We start from the raw sequence: 27,816 nt of genomic DNA on the forward strand, positions 1-27,816 counted from the left end.
GAGTTTCGCTCTTGTTACCCAGGCTGGAGTGCAATGGCGCGATCTCGGCTCACCGCAACCTCCGCCTCCTGGGTTCAGGCAATTCTCCTGCCTCAGCCTCCCGAGTAGCTGGGACTACAGGCGTGTGCCACCACACCCAGCTAAATTTTGTATTTTTAGTAGAGACAGGGTTTCACCATGTCGGCCAGGCTGGTCTCAAACTCCTGACCTTGTGATCCTCCTGCCTTGGCCTCCCAAAGTGCTGGGATTACAGGCGTGAGCCACCGCACCTGGCTGGAATCTATTTATTTACTTATGCATTTATTTATTTAATTTGTTATTTTTTTTTTTTTGCGTTTCCTCAGCATCAACTGTGTGAGCCTCCAGCATTGGATGCATTTAGACTCACTGTCTAGTGGGGGAATGTGGAAGAAAAACAAAATAATCACAATCTGTGATAAACATGAAAATAGATGAGAAGAAAGCTATGAAGAGACAATTAGCTTTACTCTGGGGACTGAGAGAAAACTTTAGACCTCAGAGGATATTACAGAACAGTTTTGGAGAAAAAAAATCATAAGAAAGATCTTGCCAGACAGAAAAAAAAGGAAGGGCTCTCTCAGCCGAGGAGCAACAGCTGCAAAGGTCTTGGCTTCCGTGGGCTGCATGGGCTTCCAAGGGGAAAGGCAAGAGGGAATAACAGTCACTCACATTCGCTGAGCTCCTGTTCGTCTGTTCTGGGTCCAGCACCTTATTAGCAGGTGTTTTCGTTTCCTACGGTTGCTGTAACAAATGATCACAAACAAAGTGACTGAAAACAACACATATTATTATCTTACAGTTCTGGAGGACAGATATCCAAAACGGGGCCCCATAAAGCTAAAATTAAGGTGATGGTAGGGCTGTGTCCTGTCTGGAGGCTCTAGGAAAAACCCATTCCTTGCCTGTTCCAGCTTCTCGAGGTTATGCACAGTCCTTGGCTCGTGGCCACTTCCCCATCTTCAAATCCAGCAGTGTAGCATCTTTGGTGGTGTTTTTTTGTTTTGTGTTTTCTTTTTTTGAGACTGAGTCTTGCTCTGTTATCCAGGCTGGAATGCAGTGGCTCGATCACAGCTCACTGCAGCGTCAGTTGCTCCCAGGCTCAAACAATTCTCCCACCTCAGCCTCCCCACAGACTACAGGTGTGTGTCAACCCACCTGGCTTTTATTTTTTTATTATTTTTTTTTGGTAGAGAATGCACTAATAGTTCCGGGTGTGGTGGCTCAAGCCTGTAATCCCAGCACTTTGGGAGGCCGAGGCGGGTGGATCACAGGGTCAGGAGATCGAGACCATCCTGGTCAACATGGTGAAACCCCGTGTCTACTAAAAATACAAAAAATTAGCTGGGCATGGTGGCGCGTGCCTGTAATCCCAGCGACTCAGGAGGCTGAGGCAGGAGAATTGCCTTAACCCAGGAGGCGGAGGTTGCGGTGGGCCGAGATCGCGCCATTGCACTCCAGCCTGGGTAACAAGAGTGAAACTCCGTCTCAAAAAAAAAAAAAAAAAAAAAGAGAATGCACTAATAATAACAACAATTGCAGCTGCCATTGGTCAAGTGCCCCATGCCAGGCACTGTTCTAAGAGCTGCATGTGTATTCCTCGTACATTCTCACAACAAAGAGATAGTAATATTAGGATGTTCTTTGGTGTGCAAATGAGAACACTGAAGCATCAGGAGGTTTAGGAACTTGGCCCAGAGCCATGAGAAGCTGGAGATGGAGGACCTGGATGAAACAGACCACGGGGCAGATGAGAAGACGTTGCTTAGAAGTGGGGGCCATGGTGAGAGGGTCAGGGGCATGGGCTTATTTGTTAATTCTTTTACTGTCTGCCTCCCCACTAGAGAGCCTGCTCCATGAGTGATCCATCTCTGCTGAACACCCTACCTCTAGCACCTGGCAAGGGCTCAAAGCATAACAAAGACTCAATAAATGCAAGAGTGCTTGACCAAATGAAGAAATGAATGAATGAATGAATGAAGATTCAGAGTCACCAAGGGTTGAAGTTTCAGGACAAGCTGGCACACAGAATTTGTTAAAACCCTGCTCAGAGGTGGGGCACGGTGGCTCACACCTGTAATCCCAGCACTTTGGGAGGCTGAGGCAGGTGGATCACCTGAGGTCAGGAGTTCGAGACCAATCTGGCCAACATGGTGAAACACCGTTTCTACTAAAAATACAAAAATTAGCCTGGCCAGTCATGGTGGCTCATACCTGTAATCCCAACACTTTGGGAGGCCGAGGCAGGTAGATCACCTGAGGTCAGGAGTTTAAGACCAGCCTGGCCAACACGGCAAAACCCCATCTCTACTAGAAATACAACAAAAATTTAGCTGGGCAAGGTGGCACATATTTGTATCCCAGTTACTCAGGAGGCTGAGTCAGGAGAATCGGGAGGCAAAGATTTCAGTGAGCTGAGATTGTGCCATTGCACTCCAGCTTGGACGACAGAGCAAGACTCTGTCTCAAAAACAAAAACAAACAAACCAACAAAAATCCCCACTCAGACCCAGTAGCTCAGAGCTAGCCTGGATGGGGGATGGGGTAGTCATAGAACCAGGCACCCCCATATCTTTGCAAAAAGGCATGCAATCATATGGCTAACCCTTGCCCACAGTGAGGAAGACTCCCCCAGACTCAGGCAGGAGGATGCGCCACCTCAGCTGAGGGTCTCAGTGAACTAGGTGGCTGTCAGTCAGGATGGATGGAGGAAGGTCTACGTTTTCTCTGCTTGTCCCCAAGAAGCAACTCTCTTCCAAGGCCCTGAACACCTTGGTTCTTCATTCCTGACTGTGAGCAACCAGGGGATGGATTCTTGGTCCCAATCTCTGTGCCTGGCATATAAAAGGTGCTCAATAAATGTTTGATGAATGAGTGAAATAATGTAATTAAGAATTTGAGGGGGCACAGTTGAGGGAGAGAGTTTTTTCTCCTTAGGACTTGTCCCCAATCACCCAGAAGGCCACATTTGCATACAAATAATTGATATTCTAATTACAAATCATTTGTATTGATTTATTAAGCAGATCCCCAAAGCATCTCTAGAAGATAATGAGATTCCTCGCTCCTCAGGGGTAAGAGCTGCATATTTACCTCCTTGTTCCCTCCACCCCCCGGCAGTGTGAGGTGGAAGAACTGTATGATAAACGCTTGATGAGGCAGTGACTGAGGTAGTCTTAATTGTGGGGAGAGTTTAGAGGGTCCCCACAGATCATTCCCAGTGTGTTGAGGCAGTTGGGTGGGGGCAGGGGATGCATTTTGTTTGTGTGTGTGTCAAATTTGCAAATCTCTCTTTCCTCCAAGCCCTGGTGATTTTCCACTGCATGGCCTTCATTCATTGAGGAGACATTTGTGGAGGGGTACATGGGCAGAATGCCGAGGACCCGGAGACAAAAGACACGCAGACCCCTGTCTCCCCCTGTCTAGCCAGGAGACAGAGCAAGACAGAACCCTGGGTGACCCTGCCAAGGACTGGCTGGGGACGAGGGCCTTAGACCTCTCCCTGTGCTTTCTGTCTGCCTATCCCCAGGCCACCCCAAAGAAATGACAATAATACAGATACATTAAAAAAAGATTATGCAACCGGTGAGTGAAAGCGTCATTAGAAAACTTTGTTATTTTCATTGATCTGATTAGAAACTGTGCTTACTCTGCAAACGCAGCATCCCCACTCCCACTGTCCTTCTGACTAGTCAGCCACCCCAGGGTGTCTGAGAAGAGAAACTGCAGCAGCCTCTGCTTGTCAGCATCAGGAAGGAAATTCAGCATCCCTGAACATCGGAGCAAGGGAGGGGAGAGGGAGGGATGGGGGAGAGGAGGGGGAGGGAAAGACACAGATGGAGAAGGAGATGGGGAGAGAGAAGGAGAGAGAGACAGAGAGGGAGGGAGAGAAAGAGAGGGAGAGGGAGAGAAAGAGGGAGGGGGAGAGAGAGGGAGGGACAGTTGGGGGAGAGGGAGATATATATATGGAGATATGTATACATGGGGAGGGAAGAGAGAAGAGGGAAGAGGGGGGAAGAGAGAGAGGGAAGAGAAAGAGAAAGAGCGAGGAAGGAAGAGGGAAGAGTAAGGGGGGAGGAGAGAGAGATGGAGGAGCAGAGAAGCAGGGAAGAGAGAGGGAGGAGAGAGAGGGAGGGTGAGAGAAATGGGGGAGAGAGGGAGAGAAAGGAAGGGAGGGAGGGAGAGAGAGTCAGAGAGAGTGGTGTGAGGTGGTGGTGCAGGGGAGACCACGCCAGGCATTTTAAGTTTTGGTTTCTCCATTTGCATTTTTCTGCTCGCCACTCCCAGGAATGCTTAGAGCCATAGATTCTCAAGTGACTGTCACAACTGTGCTTCTGCATCTGGGGGAAAACCCCAAACAAGAGTGATTACAACAGGTAAAGGCCATGAAACACGCTCCTGAAATCCAAATGGTGGCAGCAGGCCCCGCCGTTCTGCACTGAGAAGGGAAGCTCTCTTTGCTCTGAGCCCTCCCTGTGCAGATCAGGGAGTAGGGAAACTGTGGGCTCTGCAGGGGCCAATGGCCTGGGTCCCAACAGCCCTTCGCAGCGCTGTGACTGCCTTAGGCTGCTGGCAATGCCTTCCAGACAGGGACCCCCAAGAACACATCTGTGGGCGAAGAAGTTCACCGCCTGGGCACTTGGGAGTGTGAGGCAGTTCCCTAAGAAGGGTCGGAAGAGACCGGGGATTGGGGATAGTGTCAGTGATTGCAGGGCGGGGGGCCAGGAAGTGAGCTTTGCTCTGGGTCAGGTGCTGTCAAAACTTGGGGTCATGCTGTGATTGCTTCCACAAAGACTAGAGTGACGGCGAAGTCTTGTTCATGTTCTGACCTGTCATGGTCAGAGTGGCCTTGTGTGATATCGGTGTCCTGTGACATTGCTGAAATTGTCTTGTGAAATTGTGGCCTTGTGTTGTTGTCATTGTCTCTTTGACAGGAGAGAGTATACCAAGCCAGCTGCGAGGGCCAGGCCAGCCTCTGGGGCCAGGGGCTGATTTTCTCCTCCTCACTGTCTGCGACTTGGCCATTTCATCTGTCCAGTGGGAATAATGAGAGTTTCTGCCTCTTGGATCTGAGGAGGCGCCGGTGAATGGATCAAGTAAAGTCCTTGCTGCAGTGATGTTAGCTCTTATCACGAGAATGGCACACTCGGGGTGTCTCTCGCCACCAGGGATTTCAACGAGCTCCCCTGGTCTTTCTCTGATGTCAGAATCTGGGGGTTGTGTGAGGTGTGAGCTTGGGAGCACTTGTGTTTTCTGAGACCATTGTCACAGGCGGGTTTGTCTGTCTTCGGATACTTGGTGAAGGAAGTAAGTTCATCACGTAGTTGGGTTTGGTAAACTCCTTTTGTACCAAATACCACAACTACATTCAGGAATGGGGCACTTAACACCGTTTTTTTTTTTTGTTTTGTTTTGTTTTGTTTTTGAGACGGAGTCTCACTCTGTTGCTCAGGCTGGAGTGAAGTGGCATGATCTCAGCTCACTGCAACTTCCGCCTCCTGGATTCAAGCAATCCTCCCACCTCAGCCTCCGGAGTAGCTAGGATTACAGGCATGCACCACCATACCTGGTTGATTTTTGTATTTTTAGTAGAGACAGCATTTCACCATGTTGGCCCAGCTGGTCTTGAACCCCTGACCTCAAGTGATCCGCCCACCTCAGCCTCCCAAAATGCTGGGATTACAGGCATGAGCCATCCTGCCTGGCCAAAAGCCGGTTCTTCATGATTATTTTGAACTCTGTGAAGATATCCCCTCTCCTCCAATATTTACGTGTTTTTAAGTAAAAGCCGATGCTTCTTAATTTGCAGCAACCAGGAAAAGGAAAATGTCATACATACCTTCTGCTATTTCCTCCTATGGGAAAGGTATCACCCAAAGAACCATCTCTCCATTTCTTTATTACTTGGAAGATCAATTAATTCCCTACTGGGCTCCTCATTTATTTGTCTTGTGATAGAGCATGGCACGTGATAGGAGTCCCGAAGCCCTGTCCCGGTTTTTCAATTTATTTATTCCTGGGAGTCTGAGATGTAGGACTTTGCAGTGGCAGGAGTGTTTCAATGTTTGAGAAAGCAAATAATAAATGAAGATGGCTCAGCCTTTGAAAGTGGGTACCTGGGAGGGCAGGAATGGAATCTTTGACTGGCCTCGGCAGCTGCTGTGCTCTCTGCAAGGTCTCCAGGGCGCCCCGCTTCCTTGGCTGTCCTCTAATTCCTTCCCAGCCTCTCTGCTCCCTGCTCTGAGCAACATGTCTCCCGGCAAAACCCCTTTGAACCGATTATTCTCCTGCAGCTGCGGCTACAAAGAACCTTTTGTCTTTTTCTCATTTTACTTTGCAACTTAAGTCATTTATCTTTTCTTCATTTCGTGTTTGTATGTGTACACGCATGCCTGTGTGGGTGCATTATTTTTAAATGGCAGCATTATGAAAAGTAAAGACAAGCTTTTATATTTTTTAGGCTTTAATGCCAAAACAATAAAGAAGTCCCTAGTGGACCCATGGTGAAAAAAAACAGGCACTAAAATGTACATGGTTTTGGAACAAGCAGTTGTATGCTAAGGCTAATAATGGAATTTGTATGTTTATTATTGGTGCAGTGAATAATGCTGATTGATATAGTCCAACTGCTTGCCCTCATTAGCTATTCACAGCAGTCTCATAAAGTTTACAGCGTTATCCTGTAGCAATTTAAAATCACACACCAACTCACAGAAGAGGTAGGCAAGGTTTAAGTACATTCACTGCCTCACTTAAGTACAGGGAAAGACTAAGGAATGTCTTCCATCTGGCTTCGAAGCCCTTTTTGATAAATAAGCCCACACGTCATTCATTCCAGAGATCATCCCAAGCAAGTCCAGTTTTATTCCACTTCTTGAAATGTTCTCTTCACAATTTCTAGATTTAAACTTAACCGTACACATCCCTCCACTCCAGGGAACACTGAAGAGTTGTAAAGTTTTTTTTTTTTCCCATTCCATGTTGGCAGGGTTCTTCCTTCCATCAGGTGGCTGTTTTTTTGGGGGGAGACTTTCATATACACAATAATCATCTTCATACACGTGCTGTAAGAGGCTTCATCACTTGCTGTCCTTTCAGCACCTACAAGGTCATTCACAGGCCATTTACAAAAACTGCCACTTGGCCACCAATATTGTCCTCTCCTATTACCTTCAGAAGAAGTAATTTAAGAACAGGGAAAGAAACCCATAGCAAACTCAATTCTCTAATAAGGGGCATATCATCTTGGAAATAGGAAATATAAAAATAAATTTAAGCATGCAAAACGTTCTTGGTGGGATAGTTTATGATTTGAGGGCCTGGATATTAAGAAATGACTCAGACAGCAAACCACCCAACTGGCAGAGAGCTTTCATGTCACCCAGCCCAGTCTGTTGTCATGTTTGCTTGTGTGTGTGTGTGAGTGTTTTAACTGTTAGATGTTCTCATTTATATGCAAACAAGATATGACCTGACCTTATCACTTGAGTGGCTGATGGCAATTTTAATGTTGATGATAGTATACCACTGGTGCAGATTCTACGCCCTAACATTGTGCATTAGCCTCTAATTTACATTCACAGCCCCGCAATTTTCTTCTTAAAAATGCCCTTTTTCTAATGGAGTGAAACCTTGTAGCTTTCCCGTTATATTTTCCATGTATTTTATTTAAGAGAGGCTTGCAGGTTTATTCTGCGTGGAATATTAATAAAGAGAAATCTGACCCCCTTGTTCTGTTCCTACCCCTCTAACAGCAGTATCTGACGTTCTGTTACCTTCAAGCACATTTCTCAAAATGTGGTCTCTGGATTTTTAGATTGTTTCCTGGAAGATGCTGAAAAATTGCGTCAAAAAAAAAAAAAAAAAAAAGCAAATAGAAGTCTGATTAAGATCAAATTAACAAGGTGATTCATTTTGACCAGGTGCTAGCTGAAAGCTTTCTTTTTTTCCTTCCTCTCTTTACAAGCTCCACCGGTGTTATAATGAAAAGCGACAATACTCCTGGTGGGTAAATTCTAGAAGGCTGATGATGCTTGGCTTCCCAACCAACACTGACATTTTTAGTGGAGAATCATGTTTTTGGCCAGTATTATTATAAGCCAACAACTGACAGATTTAAAAGGTTCTGTGTTTTATAATTTAGTCTCAGTGGAAATCTGCTTCTTAAATTCTAATGGAAAAAAATCTGCAATAAGCTTGGAGGTTACTTAGAAATCTAGGTCCATAATTTAGTTCTTATAGGTCCAAGGCAAGCAGCCAGTTGCTTGTGGAAAAACAAAGCAAAGCTGTTTTGTGCCTGCATTTAAAACATCCCTGTTTGTTTTGGTGTGTGCTAATTTGTGTTTTCCTTTTTGGTGCAGCAATTCCCATTTTCTTGGCGTGAACAAATGAGACTGGCTTCTGCCATAGTTCTGTTTTGACAGGGTACAGACTAACATTCTCTTTTTCTTTCCTGAGTGGGGGCACCTGGATATCTCCTTCTTAACGGTATTTATGTATGCTCCCTCTATCCCCTATTGTCCAAGAGGATTTGGAGCAGCTTGAAAAGATATATATTAGCTTTGCGCAGTGGCAGTATCGTAGCCAATGAGGTTCTTCTGAGGCACGATTATTACTAATTGAAAACTTTTCCCAATACTCCGCCATGACGACTTGAAATATAGTCAGCTTTGGCAATTTTTGACAGTCTCTACAGAGACTGAAAAAAATAAAAAATTAAAAATTAAAGAAGAAAAGAAAAGATATAAATACCAGAATGAAATGAATGTGTGCTATAAAGTTTTACACACTTGCCCCAAATCTGGCCCTAAGGTTTTTACTGACCAAACTGAAGTGTGTGTGTGTGTGTGTGTGTTTAAAAGGGGAAAAATAAGACAAATGCAACTTCAGTGTATCTATTGGGCCTATTTTCATTAATGATTTGAAGACAGGATCAGGGTGCAAGAGTTCCTGATTTTTTTTTGAATAAGAAAATAGTCCATACATACTCATGGCAAAAAAATTTAAAAGTACAGAAGTACATCTATAGGACAAAGTGAAAACCAGGTGACGTTCTGTGGCCCAAGCCTCTCTTCTCAGAGGTGAGTTCTGTTAACAGCTTGGACTGCAGATTTCCAGACTTTAAAAGCAGAAGAGAATAATGTCAAGTGTTAGCAAGGATGCTGTGTGACTAGAATTCTTGCACACTGCTAAGGGGAGCAATACTGATACACCACTTTATTTTTATTTTTTGAGATGGAGTTTCATTCCTGTTGCTCAGGCTAGAGTGCAATGGTGTCATCTCGGCTCACTGCAACCTCCACCTCCCAGCTTCAAGTGATTCTCCTGCCTCAGCCTCCCAAGTACCTGGGATTACAGGAACCCGCCACCACGCCTGGCTAATTTTTGTATTTTTAGTAGAGTCAGAGTTTCACCATGTTGGTCAGGCTGGTCTCAAACTTCTGACCTTAAGTGATCCACCCGCCTCTGCCTCCCAAAGTGTTGGGATTGCAGGTGTGAGCCACTATGCCAGCCAGGTACACCACTTTATAAACCTATCTACAAAAGCAAAAACAATTACAGATGTTGAGAATGTGTATGTGTGTGTTATTTCTCATGACTCTGTAATTCCACTCCCAGGCACGTGCCCAAGAGAAACTATACAAACCTTTATACCAAAGATGTATGTAAGGTTCATTGTGCTACATTTAAATGGCAAAAATCTGGAAAAATCCAATGTCTATCAATATAGAATAAATGGTGGTTTATTCACACAATGAAATCCTATATAGCAGTGAGAACGAATGAGAATATGACATGCCATGCTGGATGAAAGAACCAGGCCCATATGGAACCATATGGTATGTACAGAAAGTTGAAACCAGACAAAACTAATCGGTGATGTTAGAAAAGGAGCACAAGGTGGGGCATGCGAGGTATGGTAGATGTCCCGCTTTGTGATCTGAGGGCTGGTTATGTGGGTAACCTTTGTGAAACTGCATTGAGCTGTACCCAAGATTCATGGCATTTTTTGTATGTTGTGCTTAAAAACATGGAAAAAACTAAACAGCAAACCACCAGACTTATATCAAAGTTATTTTAACTGAATCAGAAAAGGATTATCAGAAAGACAGCTTACAAAAATAAATTATGTGGGAGTGTTTATGCTTTGTTAATGCTGTGTTAAATGACAGCTATCGGTATCCCACCAAAACAGCCACATGCTGTAAGCGCTCCTCCCTTGGTGAAGATGAAGGAAACCCAAGTCAGAGAGGTTAAGGACCTTGCCTAGGGCCACAAGGCCTGGAAAGATGCTCTGATGAGACTCAAATCCAAGTGTCTGTCTCAAGCCCTCTCTGCTCTCTCCGCTTCCCTCACTTGAACTTGTAGGTACTCTTTGGCACAACTACACTCTATAGGCAAATGTGTTTCTACCTAAAAGGAACAGCAAAGAGAACATGGCTATGTGTGAGCCAGTGCTTCTGCTGGCAATGAAGACTACTGGGATGCAGGGTTCAAGTCAACACTGGGATAGAAAGACTAGTATCTTTGATGAAATCCCCAAAATAATGGAAGATGAGGGAAGCCCATTTGTTCCATAAGGGCATTGCACTGTTCCTTTCTTCCAGGGGCAGCAAACTTCCCTCTGAGTGCTCACTGGTAGCCTTGCTGACCTGTCTCTAGAACCCCCCTTCTTAACTACTGAAGAGCAAGGAGAGGAAGGGGTTGGGTAAGATAAGATATGGGAAGCTGGGACGCTTCAAATACCTTGGTACAAATAACTTGCTGCTCACCAGACACTGGTTGTCAAAATTCTGGTACTTCAGTATCCAAAGGTCATTTGAAAATGACTTCAGAATATTTGGTTAAGAAGAACATATGATGAGTAATATCACAAAGAGAAACCATTTGGAAGGCAAATACATATATTTGTAAACATAGCATTTTATTAACAAAATGTTTACACCTTTCTTACAACAAAACAGTGACTCAGCATGTTATACTCTATAAAAGTGTATTATAGGAATATTCAAGCTAAAACAGTATTATTTAAAGGTATGGCAAATCAACTTTCACTTGCAAGCTATCTACTAGGAGCATAGGTATGAAAAGAAAAATCTTACAACAAAAAAACCAAAGGTCTAGTTTTCTTTTGTCAGCATCTACAAACAATGCAGACATCATATGGTTGACATCGACTTAGGTCCAGCCCAAGGTTAAGACTGCAAAAATAAAGTCTTCAAACATCCAGAGAAACTTGGCAAACCACCGCAGCAGCATTCCATTACAGGTAACCAGGCCACGTGTCATGCAGTGAAGCCAAGGCCATAACTTTGGGCTGTTTCTCATAGCGCTACGAAGCGGCCACAACTGTAAGCAACTGAATTTTACTTTCATAAGAGATGCTATTATAAAAAGGCACAAATATCTTATTCCTTGCATCAGGTCTTGAAAAGGCATGACATTCTTAGGAGAAACAGAGATTGCTGGTGGGACGGCTTAGCTTTTTTTACGTGTAGGCTCATTGCTGTAGCTGTTTTCTTCAAGACTTGATTTGGACTTTTACATACTTAGCAAATGCTCTGCTACAAATTCAGCAAAGTTCTGACCACTTATGTTAACTATCTTATTACCAATGGCAAAGAACAATAACATTTTATCAACTGGTCATATTCCCATGGTAAGACAGTGCTGCCCCTCTCTTTCTGAAGTACTGGAGTTCTTCACCTAAAATTGGCCTTTGGCTTTCTTATTTTATTTATATTCTGGCCGGTTTTCTTTTCTTTCAAAAATTTTAAATTAAGAGTTGTACATGTTTTTGAGGTACCTGTGATAATGGATACCTGTATCAAATGTCTAGTGGACTGAATCCGGGTAACGGATTTCCTTCACCTCACTTATCTTCCTTTGCTTCAGGAACATTCTGGTTCTTCTAGCTATTTTCAAATATACAACAAATTATTGCAAAACGTAGTTTCCCTGCTGGAATATCGAATGCTAGAAAGATTCCTGCTAACTGTATTTCTGTACCCACTAACCAACTTCTGTTCCCCACAACCCCAGGCCTGTGCATTTCTCACAGTGCTTGTTAGAAGAAGCCCTAGCTGGAGGGGGTGGGCAACCCCTGCTGCTGTGACCACGGAAGGCCGCAGGGAAGGGTGTTATCACACACGCTGAGGAGGGGGCTGGGGCCATGTGTCTCTAAGGGAGAGCCCACAGAAAAATGAGAAGAATGAGCGAAATAAGGCGAGAAGTCTGCTTCAATCACAGAGACGGTAAGATGTAAATTCTTAAGGTCAGAGGAATGACTGATGATTATGTGAGTGACTCATAAAGTGAAATGATGGAAAGGCTGGACTGCGTAAGAGTTACAAAAAAATCTTTTCCAGGGCAATTACGCTCTGTCTACACAATACAATAAATGGTTTAAAAATAAAGCTACCTTTCTGAGGAGAAATTCATGCAGAAATTAAAAAAAATATATATATATAGAGCTACCACTCAGGAGGCTGAGGCAGGAGAACTACTTGAACCTGGGAGGCAGAGGTTTCAGTGAGCCAAGATTGCGCCATTGCACTTCAGCCTGGGTGACAGAGAGAAACTCCATCTAAAACAAAAAACAAAACAAAACAAAACAAAACGAGCCACTAATCAGTTGCTCTCACTAGCCAGCTGCTGCTAATTCACCCTGCAATGAACTGACCAGTTGCTCTGATGTCACAAGCATGAGCCATGTTAGGACAGTTTCATAAACTCCAATGTCATAACTTCATATACAAAGTATGTGAATATAAACAAATTCAAGTGCTGGCTTCAAAATTTTTCAGGAGTAAAACTGACTATTCAAGTATAAACTTAATTAAAAAGTAATGAGCAAATGATATGAGGATTAAGCCCCAAAGCAAAGTCAAGCACCACCATGGGCATGGGCATGGGCATGGACATGGGCATAGGGACTGCTCACGCCAGTGGACCCCATTCTACTTGAGGGGGCCTGTGAGCTCTACTTGGCCTAGAGGAAGAGGTATGCCCAAGCTCTTCTACAACATGATGTTCATGCTGCAGGGGTTTCCTTGACAATTTCAGTTCTGAGTCAAAATCATTGGCCCTCTGCACGAAATGCTATTTTAAGGATAATTTCCTCCACAGGACTGCATTAAACAGTTTCACTAAACAATGAAAAGTTCCTCAATCAAGCAAAAGGTGGAATCAGTAAACTGGGATGTTTTGTTTGTTAGATTATTAATGTCCACAGTTTAAAACTTGTAATGTCTTAATGTCAATTAAGAAAAGGTCTTTAGGCTGGGCGCGGTGGCTCAAGCCTGTAATCCCAGCACTTTGGGAGGCCGAGGCGGGTGGATCACGAGGTCAAGAGATCGACACCATCCTGGTCAACATGGTGAAACCCCGTCTCTACTAAAAATACAAAAAATTGGCTGGGCATGGTGGTGCATGCCTGTAATCCCAGCTACTCAGGAGGCTGAGGCAGGAGAATTGCCTGAACCCAGGAGGCGGAGGTTGCGGTGAGCCGAGATTGCGCCATTGCACTCCAGCCTGGGTAACATGAGTGAAACTCCGTCTCAAAAAAAAAAAAAGAAAAGGTCTTTAAAAAAAATCACTACTGGCTGGGAGCGGTGGCTCACATCTGTAATCCCAGCACTTTGGGAGGCCAAGGTGGGTGGATCACCTGAGGTCAGGAGTTGAGATAAGCCAACATGGCGAAGCCCTGTTTCTACTAAAAATATAAATATTAGCTGGGTGTGGTGGTATGTGCCTGTAATCCCAGCTACTCAGGGAGCTGAGGCAGAATTGCTTGAACCCAGGAGATAGGTGGCAATGAGCTGAGATCATGCCACTGCACTCCAGTCTGGGTGAAAGAAGGAGACTCCATCTCAAAAAATGGAAAAAAAAAAAAAAAAAGAAAAAATCATTACTATCTTAGGGCTTTTAATTGTCTGATAGGACTTGGCACTTGAATTCTTGTTCATGAACACAATTTTGTTGTTGCAATTATGATGCATTTTGTAGGGCACTGGGCACCATACACATCTAGAAATGAACTTGCAATAAATTAAACTTTTCTTGTTAAATCTGTTAGACACCATGGTTTTAATTTCACCATCTACTAATGATACATCTCAATCTTACTATTCTAAAATGTTCAACGTAATAACAGGAATAGATAGAAGGTTTGAGATTTATTATTCTTTTATTAAGCTTATGAATCCTTTTGTTTTGAGGCCAAAAATATCCTGGCCTATCCATAATTGATTATACTCTAAAAGGAAAGAACACAGATTAGTTATTTCTGACGGTACAGACCATCAAATTAAACTTGATCTATGCTACTGGAAGTCCTTCTAGATTTGGAAAGTAAATCATCTTCCTATATGCTAAGAGAATACTGAAAGACAAAGAGAGAAATATGAAGATTCTTGGTTCTATTTATTCACTTTCCACATTATGTCTAATGAAACTTCATCACAATAGGGCTCTCACTTATCATTCTCTTAGATTGAAAAAATGGAGGCTCTTGAAAAATGTAATACCCTTCTAATATTTTTTAGACTTTCATTTGAACATAAAACAGGACAAATGCCCCAGAATTCCATTAATGTTTCTTGCAAATCAGATAATCAAATTGCCTGGATTTCTATTACTAGAAGTCAAGACAAGAAACTCCGCTGTCAAGAGACATTTTCAGAGGTTTCTTTTTTTAACTTCTCGGCTAAATTCTACCCCTACTCCCTTTTTTCTAGAACTATAAAGTATCATGTTTATCTCCTGGATAATTAGTTGCTTAGATTATCTTTTTTAAATCATAGTACAGCAGGAGTTAAAACAAATAGCCTAAACATTATCTTGAATCATTTAAAAATCCTTCTGATAAATCAAACTAACTGGAGGCAGGCACAGCGTCAACGGCTTGACCTCTGAAGGTATATTCTATTCTTTCCTTTAAAAAATATTAACTGTTAAGAGGTAGAAAATCTCTAGGAGTCAAACTTGGTAAAACTGTCCCTTTAAAACAAATGTAAATCGTGATTTTTACAGGTTCACTATCTAGTTTGTCATTGTCATTTAACTTTCATTACAGAGTTAGAAGGAATATTTATAGCCCACTGAGGTTAGAGAGGAGAGCCAGCCCGAGTTTGTGGGCTGTCAATTCCCAAATGTTCTAGAACAAGTACCTAGTATAGCTGAGGAATTTCCAGTAATTTTTCCCTGCAAGAGAAGGGTTTTTGCAATACTTACACAGGTTCCTGCTGAGACATGTGGATGTCTGGGTGGGGGTTCATCTGCTATTTAAGTAACATACTGTGCACCTGTATCTTATACTCTAAGGGCCCATGAATCACGTCCTTGATATCTTCTGAAAGAATAAGTGAAAGTACCAAAAAGAATTTTGTAATTCACTCTTAGAATCTAAAAGATGCCTGTAACCATGAGCAAATGCCTTTTTGAGCTGGAGGCTGACATGCCAATTAGTGCAGTGTCATCGGAATCTAAATCTCCTATTTTAACACAATGCCCTAAAAATACTGACATTTTGGTTTGACAGCTACAAGAAAGTTAGCTAAAGGATATTTTCATTACTGTATTTCCCAGAGTTTAATTCAGAAGGGCCTCCTAGACCAATTTTCCTCCTTGAGAACAGAAAAAAAGGTACATACAAGACTTAAAGAGAAGTTGTGAAATTAAAGGTGGTTTCCTTTCCCTTTAGATATGTAAGAATAAGAGAAATCAATAACCTCGAGAAGGACAGCAGCCCACATAGAGGAGGAGATCAAGCCTTAACACAGACATTCTGGTCCTTTCAGATATCCAGAAAGTGTGTACACAATGGGCAGCAGGCACTTCAAACAATATGGTAAAAGGGTCACAAGAAAATAAGTTAGTTTGAAAAGAACAAAATCTTGGCCGGGCGCGGTGGCTCAAGCCTGTAATCCCAGCACTTTGGGAGGCCGAGGCGGGTGGATCACGAGGTCAAGAGATCGACACCATCCTGGTCAACATGGTGAAACCCCGTCTCTACCAAAAATACAAAAAATTAGCTGGGCATGGTGGTGCATGCCTGTAATCCCAGCTACTCAGGAGGCTGAGGCAGGAGAATTGCCTGAACCCAGGAGGCGGAGGTTGCGGTGAGCCGAGATCGTGCCATTGCACTCCAGCCTGGGTAACATGAGTGAAACTCCGTCTCAAAAAAAAAAAAAAAAACAAAATCTTTCAGCTGCTTTGTGCAGAACTTATCCTGACTGCAGCTGACAAGCAGGTGATGGAGGTTTCATTTGGAACCAGAAGGGCTTGCAGTAGGTACTTCTCCCCAGTCACTTCTTACGGAGAGTTTAAAATGAAGAACACTTAATCATAATCTTACTTTATGTTCTTTTAATCACCAGATGATAGTTAATTAGTTATCATAGAATCAGAAAAACACTTGTGTGAAAAGAGAGTTCTGGAGACCACTGGTTTGTAGGACTGGACGCCTGCAAAGAGCTTATTTCAATTTCTCTGAAAAGAATCAACACATACTTGTAGCTAATTAATAATTTTCTCTTCTGTTCAGTTCTGAGCGTTTTAAAAAATGGCCCTGTATCGTAAGTAATCCAAAAATTTTTTATAGATGGGCCTATGTCTCAATTCCTTTGAATCCAGCCTCTTCTCCAAAAGAAATTGTTCTAAAGAAAATATGAAATGTGTATTAGGTCACTGCTTATTCAGGTTAATAATCCAAAATGTGTTCAAAATAAAACACTGCTTCTGACTTTAATATTCATCTTTGCATTTTAGAAACAAACAAAATAAGTAAAAACATTTTTTCCCTGCTTTCACTGAGTATGGATTACGGATCTGAGACAGCAATTTGTTGTTGTTGCTAAGCATTAAAAGGATATTACATGAGAAACAGTGCCAAGTCAGCTTCTTAGACACGCTGATGAAAATGAGGGAAGGGGCCCAGAAATGCCTAAGTATAAGCTCATATCACTCATTCTGTTAATAAAACACGTGGCTATAATAAAACAGAATCATGCCCTACATATGGGAGGGAGTGTGATAAATCATGAAATCAGCAAAGGCCTGACAAGATGGACTCACGTTGGGGTAGGTACAGTAAAACATCACGGTAAGATCAGACACATCCAGATGCCTCACCAGTTAAGAGGAGGCTCAGAAGACCTTGCCTTTCCCCATGCGTGGAGACACCGTGCAATCACCAACAGCTACGGGTGGGTTTGGTGGAAAAAATGTGAAGGTCATATATTTGTACCATCTTTTGGTAAAGTAAGATAGAAAGGGTCACACACGCTTTGCCTCTTCAGTAATGAGTCAGGCAACCTCTGTTTTTATTTTGTTGTCATGGAGATAGAGGCCCAGCAGTGGGAATTCTAGGGACATACTAGGGCAGTAGCCAGATGCCTGGGAACCATCTGGATGTATACAGAAGAAAGTCAAACTACTTTCAAGTATAAAAGGCCTAGCCCTGGAAATCACTTGGCTTCTCTGGGAGCCTGCTAATTCAGCCCTGGGGAGGAAGCAAGATCCAGGGGATGGAGCATCCACACGTCTTTTAAACAAAACAAAGTTAGAATTTTTACTAACTACATTCTTTCTATATAATTTCAGAAGAGAAAAAAAAAAAACAATTCCAAATGCTTAAGATATACAACCGGGAAAAGGGAATTGTTTTTTACTTAATCTGAATTATAATTTTCCCATTAAAATTTATCCATATTAAGTGGGGGGCACACAACAATAACAATTATTTTTTAAAGTTTCAGCTGTTCAGTTTAAGGATAGCTCTGAAAACGCAACTTAGTTTGAAATTCAAGCTGTTTCATTTCCTATTTAATCTTGTAAATTTCCTTCTCTTACAATACTCAGGTTGGAAGGGTGCCAAATTAGACCAGGGACAAATTTTCACCAACTTCACTTCAGCGCTTTATTTTTAGATTATATTAAAAATCTCATTAGGCTCCCTGAGGGAAAAGAGTGTTAACCACTAACAGAGGCAGGGGAAAATAAAGGAAACAGAAAGGTCAGCTATAATTGTTAACAAGGAAAGCTCTCCTGAAACAGTTGGTCTGAGGCTGCTGCACAAGCTAAAAGAAGCTTATTATCAAGGCCAGGTAAATGACTTGAGATTGGAGCTTAATCTTTTACCCCCAGGCTCGTAAGGACTAGTCAGGCTTGTCAAAGTGGCATATGTCTTTATTATGATTTCCAGACGGGATCTGGCAGGAGGCGGGTGGGTGGCAAGGAAGGCAGAGATGCTAAGTGCTCTCTATGCCTTTATACAATACCAATGTGCTTGAGTCTCCCGTTAACAGGCTGAAAACGGGGCGGGCACACGCAAGACTGGGTGCAAGATTCAATGGAATGTCAAATGAAACTTAGAATTTATTAATGTATTTACATAACTTATAACCTTTAAGCAATGCCCTCATAAATATAGACTACAACTTTACATATGCTAAGCAACAGATACTTGTTTTTCCCCACCAAAATACTTGGGTTAAAAAAAAAAATTGACAGCATTTACACCAACTTTACTCCCTCTCTTCTTCCTTTTTAAACAATTGCTAGTCAGTTAGAACACACGAAATTCAATTTATTCCAGGCAGCTTCTCTACCATCACCATCTTGATCATGAGAGCTTATTTTAAAAAGGTGCCAATAACATGTTTGGTGGCACACACATGACGAGGTCAGAAGCAAACCCAGGGTGAGCTACGGATCTGCTGCTATCATTGTTAATTTACTGTACGTATCCTAGGCTAACATAGTTAATGAAAAGTGCTTTAGAGATGGCAGAGATGAAGTCATTTCCATCAGTCCTATAAATAACCCATTTTAGCTTCAGATAATAATTGTCCTTTCTCCACTTAGACCATCCTACTATATGATACAACTCCCTCTAACAGTGGTAACAGAAGCCAAGGAAATGATAATCTCCACAAGGTCTTTTTTTTCCCTTAAGAACCACAAAAGTGCTAATTTTCCCTTTACAAATGTTACATAAAATCTTGATTACAAAACTACTCAACAATTTAATCTTACCATCCATACAATTATATGTTCCTTTTCAGCAAAGTCAAAAGCCAATGATGTAGTCCCTTTGTACACTAGAGATTCTTTACATAATAGAAGTCCACAGACTGAAATGTCATTGCTGCAGTCTTTGGAGAAGAGACTGGTCAGTATCTATGAATCCTTTTTGCACGGAGAAGACTCAAGACCGGCTAGGTGGAAACTGGTGGCAGGACCCCAGCCCTCCTGTTAACTTTCAGGACCACCTACTTCATCATCAAGTCTGAGAGGCTGAGGTTCGGTCAGCAGCAGCTCCTCTTTGGCTCTGAAGGCTGCCTTCGGAGTTTGAAGCCCTTACCGCCAGATGGCGGGTTGGCGTCAGTGGATGGAATTCTTCGACCTAAACCAAGATGAGAAGACGGAAGGGAATGAGATTTAACTTTCTAAATCTGTCCATTCTCAGACACAACAATTTTACAGATGCAATTTGACAGGTTTCACTGAAGTTAAAAAAAAAAAAAGCTTAATAAACTTTTTATATTGGAATAATTTTAGATTTATAGAAAAGTTGCAAAGATGATATAGAGAGATCCTGTGTATCTCCCACCCAGTTTCCCCCAATGTTGATATATTACCATGGGACATTTGTCAAAATGAAGAGTTCAACATTGCCACATCACCATCAACTCCAGACATTTTTCAGAGAGCACCAGTTTTTCCGCATGTCCTGTTGCTGCCCCAGAATCCAAACAAGGGTATCACACAGCACTTAGCAAAAGTTTTTTAATTAAAAAAAGCCACACATTAGAACATTTTGTTCTGAGTAGGTAATACATATGATTTATTTTTGAAAAGTTCAATCAGAACATGGCTGTTCCTCTTTCTCATGATCAAGGCCACTACTGCAACCTATTTCCTAAGCAGCCTTCCAGAGACATATATGCACAAACACTCATGGGCACACCTATATCCCTACCCACCTTCCCTTTGCCAAGGCCAAATGGGGCAAGAAATAAAGCAAACTGTATGCACCATTCTCCATCTTGATACTTACACTCAAAACATCCTGGGGATTGTGGTATCATAGTTCATGGAGAAAGAGCTGCCGACTATTTTTCTTTTGAGACAGGGTGTCAGTTCTATCGCCTAGGCTGGAGTGCAGTGGCATGATCTCGGCTCACTGTAAACTCAGTTTCCTAGGTTCAAGTGATTCTCCCGCCTCAGCCTCCCGAGTAGCTAGGACTACAGGTGTGCACCACCATGCCCGGCTAATTTTTATATTTTTAGTAGAGATGGGGTTTTGCCATGCTGGCCAGGCTGGTCTTGAACTCCTACCCTCAGGCAATCTGGCTGCCTAGCCTCTCAAAGTGCTGGGATTACTGGTGTGAGCCACTGTGCCTGGCCTGCTGCTTTCTTTTTAACAGCTCTAAAATACTGCATTTATAGATGGACCAGCACTCAATTCAACCATTTCTCTATTGCTGGGTATTTAGTTTGTTTCCAATATTTTGATGTTATTAACAAAGATGCAAGAAGCATCTTTGTGAACTTATGAGTATATGTGTAGGATTAATGCCAGGAGGGGAAGAGCTAAGTCACGCTATTCTACTCCTGGTATTTGTCTGACACATACACTATATTCCAGTGTCTATCCAGCACAAATGCAGGAGGAATGTGTAATTTAAATTTTGACAGATGCTGCCAAATTACCCTCTGAAAAGGCTGTGCCACTACATTCTCCTACCAACAATGCATGAGAATGAACAGGCTTCACTTTACTGCTCCATGAAGCATAATGCCAATTTCGAGAGAATCCTTAAATCACCCATCTACCTTCCTGGCTGATAACTCTAGGGCTGCTTCTTGTACAAAGGCTTTCCTGACACCCTCCCACTTCCTTACTCTCCAGCGTCTCAGACACTACAATCAATCAGGACTCCAGAAACAGGTTATTACATATCTCATATCTGTTCACATGACTATCTCCCTCACATTAGACCCTAAGCTCTTTTAGGGAAGAGATCCTATTTGTCCACCTTTATGTTTCCAGTATCATAACAGCACAATACCTGACACAGAAGTATTTTGTAACCATGGAATAAATGGACATTAACAAAGCTAAGAAGGCCCCTCTGCTGACTGTCAGGTTCTCAGCTGTCAAGCCTTGAGCTCCATCACTTTGAGCTGTCTGCAGGTCTGTGTGGGGAGGACGCAGCATAGTTTCCACACTGAGAAAGCATCTCCCAGTGTCTTGTAACGACTTTTCAAATGACTAGACACTGCTGTGAATATACTACAAATTTGTTTAAAGCTTTACTGAAGCTTCTTGTCATTATTCTCAATAAATGGATATTGAAATATACCTGGTATCACAGACATCTATGAAATATGACATCAAAAACTGGGGAACAAATAATATTTTAAGAAGAAAGCAGAGGAGAATATTTTCATGAGCTGGGAATAGGTAATGATTCCTGAAACAGCAACCAAAAACTGAAAGCAGCTAAACATAAAGGAAAATAAGGATAAATCAGATTATACGAAGATTAAAAACTTGGATTCGCTGAAAGAGTTGACTAAAAAAATAAAAGGCACGCCATACAGTAGAAGATACTTCCAATATACACAGTCAATAAATGGCTCATACCCAAAATAAAGAATTATAAAAAATTAAGAAGGCAGGTAACCCAATAGGAAAACAGGTAAAAGACTTAACAGGCACTTCACAAAGGAGGATATGTAGATATGATAAATGTAAATAAATATTTGGAAATGTGCTCAACTTCATTAACTGTCATGAAAATGTAGATCACTGCCTACTAACCAGAGACAGAAAGTGACCCAGTTCTCATACACTACTGGTATGGGTGCCAACTAATACAACCACCACTTTGAAAACTCGTTGGCAGTAAAGCTATGCTGAATGCATGCATACTCAATGACCAGCAATTTTTCTTATGAGTATACTTAACTAATATACTTAACAAAAATGTGTACAGATGTTCACCAAAGAATAAGATGAGAAATTTGGAGCAGTACTGTTTGTAGTAACTCCAAACTGGAAACAGCTACCCAAATGTCTATCAACAGCAGAATGGATGTAAATTACTTTGTAGATATTCCTCACTTTCCCCCTCACCCCTACAACTCGGACTCTGACACTGACACCCACAAACCAGCCATGAGAATGGATTATTCACAGCTAGACGCAATGACATGGATGGTCTAAAAATGTAATGCGGAATTTACCCTTGGGTGTAGAAACTGCCATGTCCCAACCAGAGTACCAAGGACTGGAGTATATTCGATTTGCAAAAATTCACTATGCCTTGCACTTCTGATAAGTGCACGTTTCTGTATGTCCGTAACACTTCAACACAAATTCAGTGTGCCAGGCACTGTGCTCATGCAGTTTTACTAAACCAGTGAACAATAAAGTCTATGTACATCTCTCTCAATTTTTCTAATCTTTGTGAACATACAGGTTTTATTTTTTCACAGTTAAAAGCTACATACTAGTTTTTATATAAGAATTTTCATTGTTGGCATAGATTACTACCTTCCTTTTTTTTTTTGTTTGTTTGAGATGGAGTCTCACTCTTGTTGCCTAGGCTGGAGTGCAATGGTGTGATTTTGGCTAACGGCCATCTCCACCTCCTGGGTTCAACTGATTCTCCTGCTGCAGCCTCCCAAGTAGCTGGGATTATAGGCATGCACCACCATGCCCAGCAAATTTTGTATTTTTAGTAGAGATGGGGTTTCACCATGTTGGCCAGGCTGACCTCAGGTGATCCACCCACCTCAGCCTCCCAAAGTGCTGGGATTATAGGTGTGAGTCACCACATCTGGCCTACCTTCCTGTTTTTAATACCAGTATAGTCAAGAACACAAAAAGACAGCGGTAATTTTGACATACTCATGACGCCACACACTTAGATATTTTAGCTTGAGCTGTGAAAAATTCCCAACTGGCTTTATGTTGCCTTTCAAAAATCCATCTGGGTACCTGTTATTTACATCTAGGACAACAATAAACATGATTTTTGTTTTTTAAGAGATAGGGTTTTGCTCTATCATCTAAGTTGGAGTGCAGTGGTGCAATCAATAGCTTACTACAGCCTCAAATTCCTGAGCTCAAGTCATCCTCCCACCTCAGCTTCCTGAGTGGCTGGGACTATACGCACATGCCACAACACCCTAGTATTTTTATTTTTATTAGACATAGGGTTGTACTATGTTGCCCAGGGTGGTCTTGAACTCCTGACCTCAAGTGATACTCCTGCCTCAGCCTCTGGAGTGGCTGGGATTATAGGTGACAACCACCATGCCCAGGCACATCATGACTTTTTAACATGACTTTGAAATAAAGGGGCTGGCCTAGAGGGTGCAATCAGTAGTTCACTGGCCATATTTGGTGGTAGGTGGGCTCCTCAGGCCTGCAAAGTACTCTGAAAATACTTGAATTATTGCCCAAATCTAAACAGTAGGACATGTTAAAAAAAATGTGAAAATCACCTTAGCAACTAGGGGTCCACATTCCAGCGTGGCTCCAACTGATGAAGCTGGGCCTGGCCTGAGCTAGGGTTCCTAGGCCTTCCCCTGGGCCTCTCTGCTCATGGGTCATCCTTGCCTGGCCTTGGTGGGCTCTGGGGTTCATGCGCCTCCTCAACACAATGGCCAAGGACCCTCCCTGCTTCAGTCACCTTGGCTCTCATCTTAATGTGTAAGTCCACCCTGCTCTGTTGGCTTTCTGCTTTTTTCCACCTGGAAGTCTGACATGTTCAGTTCATGTGACTCCCCACACCTCTGCAGGGCCTGTTCCCTTGGACCTCAGCTCTGAGTGCCTCCTTAGAGAGGCCTTCTCTGATCGCTTGCAGACATCCTTCACTTCATCCTAAATTATTTTCTTCGAATCCCTTATTATGATCTGAAATGATCCTATTTATTTGGTGTTCACTGTCTGTCTCCCTCTATAGAATGCGTGCTCCAGGAGAGCAAGGGCTGCATCTATCTTCTTCACAGCTATTTCCCCTGAGCCTGGAGCAGCTCCCAATAAATATTTTGATGAATTTGAACGAAATGAATAAACATAGATACAATCTACAGAGGATCCCAAAGGCATGCAGCAGCCTCTCGCCCGTCTAGTATCATCATATTAACACTTCAGGAAAGGGAACGGAAAGGGGGAAAACAGGTCTCACCTTTCACTTGCCTAGCATTATTTTTTGAGGGTTTTCTTACACTGGAATTATACCTGCATTTCATTTCCCTTTATTTAGTTTGTTCATTTTCAATCACCTTGGATGACTAACTGAAACACATTTAAATAGAGAAAGAAATAGACAGCTTTCATGATCTCTATGCCCCGTACATTATTTATTCAGTAGTAGCATTCTTTCTAGAAGGGCAGCAGCTCTTCAGGAACTGGAACATGATATAAAAACTGGCCATCACTCTTACCTTCTCCAATCTCATTTCATTCAGCACAGTATCAGAGACTAGATTGCTCTAAGGAAGATGGGAATTCTAACCAGGAAGATCATTCTGTGTTAAGTTGCTTTTACAGAGGAAATGGATAAGGCACAGAGATACTCACTAATTTCTATAAAGAGTTCATTTATGTTTATCGCGTTTTTTGCGCTGGTCTCTACAAAAATTGCATGAATAGAGTCGGCGTAGTCCTTTGCATCTCTCTCCATGACTTCTCTGGAAGGCAACAACTGCATATCAGAAATTCTACCCATGAAGATCTTGGTTTTATCCCCACCTAGTCAGTAGTTAGCCAGATTTATGACGACAAAGGATGTCCTGAATGGCTGTCGAATGGGCCCTGAGACATGGTCTTCCCAATTACATCACATCCACGATTAAACAAAACAAAACAAAACAAAACTCGCTACCACTAGTAATGTAGCTAATGGAATGATTAGGGATGGCAGGGTTTTCTTCCCCAGCCAAAATTTTCAGAAAGCCCTTGCTTTGGGACTGATGGAAGTGGCCCAGAGAAACTGTTAATAAATGTGCTTTCTGCATTCAAGTATTCCAAGTTATGGGAGCCTGGGGGCTGCTCTGATTTCAGACAATGTTGGGCGCAATACAACCAGTGTTTCTGTAAATTGCACTCCTGTCTATATACATAATGAGCTTCAAATGCCTGAAATCTTAATTTTAGTTTGAAACTTCAGGACTCCAACCACATAACCAAAAGGAATTTTTCAATGTCAGAGATAAAAGCAAGATTCTTATACTGGATATTGCTCATTAAGAAAAGGAACACATAACAGGCATTGTAATCCTCGTTCTATTAACTTACCTTACATCAATAAGATCACACTTATTTCCTGCAATGGCAACGACAATATTAGGTGGGCCATGCTGTCGAAGCTCTTTCACCCAATTCTTTAATGTTGAAAATGTCTCCTGTAACACAAAAAAGGAGAGCAACTGGAGATGTAAGCAACTAAAAGAGAATTTTCAAAACTGTCTAAAGAAAACTATATAGTCTTACTTCTTTTGTGATATCATAAACGATTATAGCTGCGGCCGACCCTCGATAGTACATTGGTGCTAAGGCACGAAACTGCAGAGGAGAGGGAAAAATAAACAAAATTGGGGAAATTGGTTAAATATGTTTTTTACTAGACTTACAAGCCCATTATCCCTGCACAAAAGATAATCTTTCTCTTAAGCCAAAGAAAATGACATGCTGCTTTAAAGTAAATGAACCAGTAATTACCAAAGGCAAAAACTTTTAATGTAACACTGAAATGTCTCTCAGAAGATAGTTTAGAATACAGTTTTATTGAAATTAAATATGGCACTATAAACAATTGTTTTAGCTAAAAAGGCTTTTTAATTGAACTCAATGTTATAATTCCCAAATTTCATTTGCTCAATAGTCCTTTCAACTTTGGTTTCCCTAACTATCACGGAGATAAAAAAAAAATGCTGTAAATAGTTCTCCAGAGAAGTGCCTGCATTTGGGTGTCATGAAGAAAACCCTGTAATCTAAACACTGATTGTCCTTCAGAAATGAGTACACATTTATGTTCACTACTTAGATGAGTTTGCGACTTGCTTTTTTGGTATCTCCATGCGTGGCAATTCCCAAATGCTGGGTGCAGATCTCATTTCATTTACATGAATTTAACCCTGTATACACAGCTTCTTCCCACTCATCACGCCAGCCTCTGCACCCCATGACACACAACAGGGAGGAAAGAGAAAGGAGAGGAGTAACCATTTAAACGACAAGCGTGACTTAGTGAGCTCTTTCTCTTGATGTGTGAGATGGAGGCTGTGAAGCTCTTTCCCCTGTCAACCTCGGTTCTTGGGCACACGTCTGGTGTGAGCATCTCAGCCAATGAATTTGATGCCAATGTTTAATGACAAGAATTTTGCTTATACTTAATTTTCGTCTTACACCCTGACTCTGAAGACTGACTCCTACTTATGATCTGATGCCAATGTATTCGCATCCTGTTGTTAATGGTGGTTTACCCTGAACACAGGCAGGCATTATTACAGGGAAGCATTTGGTGCGTATACATAAACCATATACACACTATGGATTCTGGAACTCCTTATTCACTGAGTTTAACCTTTTGGCTTTTAAAGTTTCATATTAATTTGAGTTTTACAGAAGAAAGTGGAATTCTGACTGTAAGCTCCATGAGGGATGTCAGGATGTCAGCATGTCTGCTGAGCACACCATTTTACCTCAGTGCCTAGCATCTGGCACGCTACAGGTTATCAAGAATTGGTGAACAAATGAGTAAGAACTGTGTGAGTGTGGGGAGCTGTCAAACTAAGTGTCAGATCTCGATGTCCATATACAGAAACTGTTACTAGTCTTTGTGAGAGAAATCCCTGCCTCTGGGGTGAAAGCCTACTAACTTCCAATAAAGGAGACATTAAGTTTTAGAGAAAAGAAAACAAAAATAAAGGCTAGAAGCAAGAAAGCATCACAGAAATGAAAACTATATTATTGAGTAAAAAACATATAAAGTGTTGGGTTCACTTCGACAGTGTAAGAGAAAATGAAACAGAAGTGCACAGATGGAATAACGGTTACGGTGCTAGCTTTCATTTTTGATGTACTTATACTGGCAATGTCCTTTACAGGGCTGTGTTTTCTTTCTTCAAATTCGTAAGGTAAAACTCATAATAGAGAAAAGCAAAGATCTTAACAGTACAATCTGCTAAACTAACAAATGTATGTATCTGTGTGAATGCCATCTACTAAGATGTCAAACGGTTCTATCAACATGGAAAGTTCCTCAATATTCTTATCATGTCCTCCTTCCGCCTTGTTTTCATGTCTATTTTATTGATCTTATACACTCACATGGGTTTCTTTTGTTTATTATTTGCGTAGAATACCCTGTTCCATTCTATTATTTTCTAATTTTGTTTTCGTATTTGTAGTAGTGCTCTTATACCCAGCACACAGTTGGGCCCTGATTTTTGACCTTTGCCTTTTAAGTGGAAGGTTCAGTTCCTTTACATTTAATGCATTTACTACTATATTTAGATTTAGGTCTACCATTTTATTTAGCATCTGTTCCATTTCTTTTAAAAATTCCTGTTCCTCCTTTCTCTCTCTCTTTTGCACTGCCTGAATTTTTCTTAGTGTTTATTTTCAGTGTATTAACTTCCTACTGGCTTTTGAGCTCTACTTGCTTGTATTTTTTTAAGTTGTTGCTTTTGTAACTATAACATATACCACACAGTTTTCTTTTTCTTTCTTTTTTTTTTTTTTTTTTGAGACAGTCTCGCTCTGTCACCCAG

The 27,816-nt window shown here is 41.8% G+C and overlaps 1 protein-coding gene, 1 long non-coding RNA gene and 1 other non-coding gene across 3 annotated transcripts in view; 1 reads left to right on the forward strand and 2 right to left on the reverse strand.

Moving 5' to 3' along the window:
* Positions 1-6,472: 6,472 nt before the first annotated feature.
* On the reverse strand, positions 6,473-8,996 carry LOC116535797. Its single transcript, XR_004262354.1, has 2 exons — positions 7,794-8,996; positions 6,473-7,119 (listed from the first exon to the last, which is right to left on the reverse strand). It is a non-coding gene; the product is annotated as an uncharacterized LOC116535797 (long non-coding RNA).
* Positions 8,576-8,716, forward strand: LOC116535828. The gene has a single exon (XR_004262363.1). It is a non-coding gene; the product is annotated as a U4 spliceosomal RNA (small nuclear RNA).
* A 9,190-nt stretch (positions 8,997-18,186) lies between the features above and the next one.
* RAB22A (RAB22A, member RAS oncogene family) overlaps positions 18,187-27,816 on the reverse strand; it is a 53,584-nt gene continuing 43,954 nt past the window's right edge. The window contains exons 4-7 of the mRNA XM_032257199.1: positions 25,535-25,606; positions 25,340-25,446; positions 24,623-24,732; positions 18,187-19,426 (exon numbers count right to left, since the gene is read on the reverse strand). Of these exons, the coding sequence (XP_032113090.1) occupies positions 19,329-19,426; positions 24,623-24,732; positions 25,340-25,446; positions 25,535-25,606 (387 nt within the window). The 3' untranslated portion in view covers positions 18,187-19,328. The remainder of the gene's footprint in view (positions 19,427-24,622; positions 24,733-25,339; positions 25,447-25,534; positions 25,607-27,816) is intronic.

This window comes from Sapajus apella, unplaced genomic scaffold (genome assembly GCF_009761245.1).
Source record: "Sapajus apella isolate SASKATOON/1434 unplaced genomic scaffold, GSC_monkey_1.0 scaffold96, whole genome shotgun sequence".
In the NCBI taxonomy this organism is placed as follows: domain Eukaryota; kingdom Metazoa; phylum Chordata; class Mammalia; order Primates; family Cebidae; genus Sapajus; species Sapajus apella.